The sequence below is a fragment of the Etheostoma spectabile genome, chromosome 21 (assembly GCF_008692095.1).
Source record: "Etheostoma spectabile isolate EspeVRDwgs_2016 chromosome 21, UIUC_Espe_1.0, whole genome shotgun sequence".
Classification (NCBI taxonomy): Eukaryota; Metazoa; Chordata; class Actinopteri; order Perciformes; family Percidae; genus Etheostoma; species Etheostoma spectabile.
In genome coordinates, this window is record NC_045753.1 from 17794407 (window position 1) to 17800284 (window position 5878).

At 37.1% G+C, this 5878-nt stretch overlaps 1 protein-coding gene across 3 annotated transcripts in view; it reads left to right on the plus strand.

Moving 5' to 3' along the window:
- Window positions 1-2172: 2172 nt before the first annotated feature.
- The window catches only part of LOC116671114 (ras-related protein Rab-5C), a 4692-nt gene continuing 986 nt past the window's right edge, over window positions 2173-5878 (plus strand). Inside the window, exons 1-5 of one of the 3 annotated variants that reach the window (XM_032502078.1) lie at window positions 2173-2310; window positions 3693-4035; window positions 4597-4748; window positions 5120-5242; window positions 5373-5466. In XM_032502078.1, coding sequence (XP_032357969.1) covers window positions 3867-4035; window positions 4597-4748; window positions 5120-5242; window positions 5373-5466 — 538 coding nt within the window. In that variant the 5' untranslated portion in view covers window positions 2173-2310; window positions 3693-3866. Of the gene's footprint in view, window positions 2361-3692; window positions 4036-4596; window positions 4749-5119; window positions 5243-5372; window positions 5467-5878 lie in introns of all 3 variants that reach the window. The other 2 variants (XM_032502077.1, XM_032502079.1) reach the window with 2 other exon arrangements.

The following is a 5878-nucleotide window of genomic DNA, read 5'->3' on the forward strand; positions in this document are numbered from 1 at the left end:
CTGTTCAGCTAAAAACAACAGGGACAGAAATACATACCAGTTCAGAGTGATCACTTTCTTTGAAAACTTGTAGAAGTTGTCTAATAATTTCTCTTTGTTTTCACAGCTATGAGCAACGGCAACTTCTGGGGTTGCTACACTGAAAGTTCCTGCAGGAAACTGAATCTTCTTGGTGCAGCATCTTGCACATTCTGCAAGACTGACCTGTGTCAGTGATTGATGAATCTTACGCAACACATCTTCCAATGACCAAATAATCTGAACAAACTTGCATGTGTTGTGTACTTTTGCATAGTCATAAGAAAGATCAATCAATTGCAACTTTTGTCCTATTCCACTTTTTGTGCAGTTTTTCAAAACAAATTACTGTTGGTGTTTTACTTTGTTCCATTGAATACTTAATAAAACCAGACTGGAGATACTTTTTTTGTTTGTAAAAGTCGATTAGCAACAGCAACATAGTTCCAGTTTCCGCACTCACAACTTCATGTTGAAGGCTCATTTTTACAGTTTAGACCGTTTCAGAGGGGAAATTTTGACAGGAACACCTCCACCTGCTCTCTGAAAAGATTGTGAGGGACATATTTCATCTTATTTTAGATTAACACTGATAAAGAATCTTAGGACTGCTGATAAAATTCTGTGTTTTCTCTTTTCATATCACAGTGCTTCACCTTGAGGTAGATGATATGCTGAAAAAGTGTTAGAAAAAGGAAACCCAGACTGTATATTTCACTCTGTTGGTTCAATAGATTTCACTTAGTTATGTGGGGATGTGTATAATGATTAACCAGTGATAGAATTTCCCTCCATTTTTTTCTTTTTCAATTAATAGTTCACAAACAATGATATTGTAAGTGTGCAAATATACAGGAAACAATCCAAGCAGCAACAAATGCACTAACCATTGAAAGACAAAAAAGTCCAGGGTGCTCAGGAAGATCAGTCAGATGTTTGAAGGTGTTCTTTGGGGTCGGGAATTCAATTAAGTACAGAAAAGAAGGGAAATCCAAGACACTCTTCTTCACAATAATTTTGAAAGACTTTGTTTTACTGGCTATTTCATAAAAGAAAATGTAAAAGACATAGACAGAAACATCCCACACATAATGGCAATGACAGCCTTCTGAAAGGTGCACCATGAGTTCCTGCATGGTCAAATTTCAAAACAGAACAAGCTCGCCCCTCCGCCCTTGTTCCCGTAACTGTCGTGACTAACTGACTAAACTGTCACTAGCACCCACCCCCTAACCATCTTGTTGGTGATTGGCTGGCGTGTTTTGTTGTATTTTGGTGCCTAGCCTGTGTCTCTAGTGTTTGTTTGACGTTCATGACCTCTGTATTTTCTCCCGAGATTGGGCTTTTTCCCAGTGTATTCAGGAAGCAGGCAGCTAGCGGATCAAGGCAAAAATGAAATCACGCTGAAACCATGCAGGAACTCATAGTGCACCTTTAATAAAGGCTTTTTAAACAATTTCGAAGAAGAGTGCCTTGTATTTCCCTTTTGTTCTATAAATAAACAAATCATTGATAAGTATGTGTGTATTTTTTTTGAGCCGCATAATTATCTCTTTCTCTATCACATTGTTTTTCCAAAATGTTTTAACAGTATAAAAACTACATAAGAAAAAAAAACAAAGAGAAAAGAATGTGAGTGTGTGTGTGTGTGTGTGTGTGTGTGTGTGTGTGTGTGTGTGTGTGTGTGTGTGTGTATGTGTGTGTGTGTGTGTGTGTGTGATATGCACACTGTCATTCACTTTTTTAAACAGCTGGAAATGTTTAATTCTCCTTTAAATATCCGCATTTATGTGTATAATTAAGCAATTATTACACTTTAACTAGGCCACTTTAACTAGGCATTTTATGTAAGCACATTAAACAGGAAATATTATTTTTACTCAAAAATCATTCAATGAATTTATGTTTTTTTTCACGTGAAGTCATGTAAAAGTAGCCAAAATTTCAGTGAATGTGAAAAAAATATTCCTGGGTTTAAATGTCATTGTAACAAAATATGCACTACACCCCAAAATAATCATTCTGAATAACGCATTACAGGCCTAAATGTTATTAGCCATTATTAAAAAAAAAAAAGATATATATGTAGCCCATATCGGCTAACAGTGAGTTTGCTTCTGCTGGATCTGATTCTGACGGCAACACTATCCGGCAATTTCATTGGTTGTCACGTTGCATCACATGACGGATGAAACCAGGAAGTATTTTGGTTCCACAAGGCGGAAGCGTAGCTATATTTTACTGAACCTGAAACTATTTTAGGAGAAAACCTTGTTTACAAGGAGCAACAAGGTAATAACTCAATATTCACAGGGTGGAGTGAATATTGTTTTTCGTTGTTGGTAAGAACGGGAACGTGTTATATGTTTCCTTTTTGAGATTTTTCTTGTTAGCCGAGGTTAGCATAGCTAACTCGTCTCATCGTTTTGAGCTTTAGCCTCGCAGCTAACTTACAGTTTTGTTTTCATCTGGTTATTCGGTCAAAGTCAAGCAGGTTTTGTGGTTCAGTCTGTTTGTTTGGAGGTTGTTATCGTTGTGTTTTGAGTTGAAGTACATATCTATGAAATATTCTCTTGCCATGGTTTAATGTGATTTTGACTATTAAAAGATGGTAATATAATACAAGCTGTGTCAGTTATATCAGAATCAGCTTTATTTGCCAGGTATGAGGACACATACGAGGAACTTTGCTTTGGATAGTATTGCTCACAATGCGCTTACTCACACAAAACAAACAACAAAACAAACAATATACATACTACACACAGAAACAACATAGACATGTATGATATGTTGATATATGATCAGCTTTTAACTCTTTTTAAATGTCTGACCTTTCAGAAAGTGTTCATCCTATTGCCACTTTGTTCACAGTCGGTGTTGTCATCCAGCTAACGTTTTAAATCTTTATTACTAGCAGACTAATAAGGTTAGATGTGTATTGGCAACTACACTTTAATGAAAAGTGAGATTTTAAAATTTATTTTAGCTTTTTAAAAGCTAACGACTTTTTTCATCATCAGTTGTTCTACGGATTATTTTCTTGATTTTTTTTTTTTTTTTTCTTGTCCTGAAAATGGTGAACAATACACTTTCCGATTTCCCAGAACCCAAGTTAACACCTTTTTAAAACGATTTCTTTTTTTTACCATCAGTGCAGAACCCCCAAATACACCGGTGACCGATTTTTAGTTTCATATATGAAAGCAGCCGATCATGACATTTAACATGCTGGACCTACAGTACATAATGTTTTGCATCTCTTGAAAAATGACTGAAATTATTAAGAACTTGACAATTATTTTTCGGTCAATCGACTAATTTGTTAATCTACTATACCTTTCAGCTCTAAATGGTAATGATTTTGTTATTAATTAATTATAATAAAATTACAAATGAGTTTATCTTTGTCTTATTTGATAACAAACCAAATGTCTTTTAGATTAGAGCTGTGGTTAAAAAACAATTAGTCGCTTATTTGACGAAGTATTTAGCAAATTAATAGAATATGAAAATAAAATGAATTGCAGCTCTAATAGGTTAAATATAACAAATACTAGACATTTTATAGATAAAGTATTTTGATCTGCAACTTAAAAAACTGATCATTTGGTTTTGCGTAGGCATCTTAAGTAGATCCACTGATTTTCTTGTTTGTATTTTATTTTTTTAAGGTTGACCGGGTCACTCCACCACTGCCCACCCGATCCGGTTCTTCCCACCGGTAGTTTGGTGTCTGACCTCTCTCACCATCAGTGCCTGCGTCTACAGACTCAGCTTTCGTCTGTGCACCTCTTCCACCTGTTTGTTTCAGTCCGTCTCATCCATAACCGCCTCTGTCTCTGTCAATGGCTGGGCGCGGTGGAGGATCAACCAGGCCTAATGGTGCCGCAGCAGCAAACAAAATCTGCCAATTCAAACTGGTGCTGCTGGGCGAGTCAGCGGTGGGCAAGTCAAGCTTAGTGCTGCGCTTTGTCAAAGGCCAGTTTCATGAGTTCCAGGAGAGTACCATTGGTGGTAAGAGACACTAGTTTTCTACTCTTTTAATAGCGTGGTTTTATTTAGGGGGATTTGGGAGTCTCAGTAGGTAGATTGGGTTGTTTTGTGTACGTAAGTGATGAATATTTTTTGAAGTGTATCAATACCTGTGCCAATACATAGTTAGACTCAGACAGTGGTTCCCAAACTTTCGGGACACTGTGAGACCCCCCTTTTGTAGGCACAAATATTTTGAATCAGGAACTATTCATTTAAAGAAATATTAGAGGGGATAACAGATGTGACAGGACAGGCATTGACAGTTTTTGATACTTTACCACAGTGTAGGTGAAGTTCATTAAATAAAACATTGGACCAATTATTTCGATATTAATGGATTTGTTGCATTTCCAGTTGAACGTGTTCAACATCGAAGGAATACTTAAGTCAAATTCCACATTCTTTTGGGGTACCAGTGTGCAAGAGCCTTTAAACACTCAACTTGCTGAATACATGAACCCGCTCTTCCAGGAGAATGGAAAGGTACATGGTCCTAAAACAATATCATTCCACTGATATTCATTGTCCTGCTGTCCTCAGCCGCCTTCCTCACTCAGACCGTCTGTTTGGACGACACCACTGTGAAGTTTGAGATCTGGGACACCGCGGGTCAAGAGCGCTACCACAGCCTAGCTCCAATGTACTACAGAGGCGCTCAGGCGGCCATCGTGGTCTACGACATTACCAACACAGTAGGTTTCACCTGCAGGGAAACAAGCTTATCAGCCAGTAGCAATGTGATGAATCAACTTGTGTTTAAGCAGCAGCTATTTTTGCCTTTTTGTTCGTCAAATTCATTGTTGACTCTGTTGCAACCAAAAGTAACAGTACAAGACAGCTCTCAAGTCTGAAGTTTGAAGCAAAACTATTCTGATAATTAGAGGCCATTTTAAAGTATCTAATGGAGGGGTATTGGGTTTGTTTGGAGGCAGACGTGTGGGCGTTTGGACATTACACGGAAGGTGCATATTGTAGGTGAAATTGTTCCATCAAGGTTAAGAATAGTTGTCAATGTAAATACACTGGGTGAGAGCAATATTAATAAGGTTTGTTGCTCAATTAGGATACTTTTGCACGAGCCAAGAACTGGGTGAAGGAGCTGCAGAGACAAGCCAGTCCCAACATAGTGATTGCTCTGGCTGGAAACAAGGCGGACATCGCAAACAAAAGAGCTGTAGACCTTCAGGTACGAAGAAGTACAGCAAAAGGATTTCTGATATTCAAAGCCTCATCCTGACTTTAAAATATCATACAATTGTATTAAAGTTGCCAATGCTGTACAAACATTAATATCAATATCTAAATAATGTTCTTAGGAGGCACAAACGTACGCTGATGACAACAGTCTGCTCTTCATGGAGACCTCAGCCAAGACTGCCATGAATGTCAATGAAATTTTCATGGCTATTGGTAAGTTAAATGACAACTGACAAAGCTTTCCTGACCTGAATTCAATGTACTGCTTGGGTGATTTGACTTTAATTGCATTTTACAAGCTGATTAACTGTCAGCTGATAAATAATCAAAACAATATAGTGCAAAGCAAATATCTTTGAAATATGTGCACATGACCTAATCACAAATGAACAACAGTATTGTTAAAAGTTAATGTTTAAGCATGTTTAAGGGATGTCAACAAAAACACAACTTTATCATACAAAAGCTGATCATCCACATTGCTTCGTCCCAAATCAAAAGAAAAATTAAAATCACTCGGATTAGATATGAAAGAGCAGATTGTGTTTATGAGACACTGACAAAAGTTTTAATCAATAGACTAGTGTAACCTTCTGTATGTTGAACCTCTAACTTAAAAAAAGAA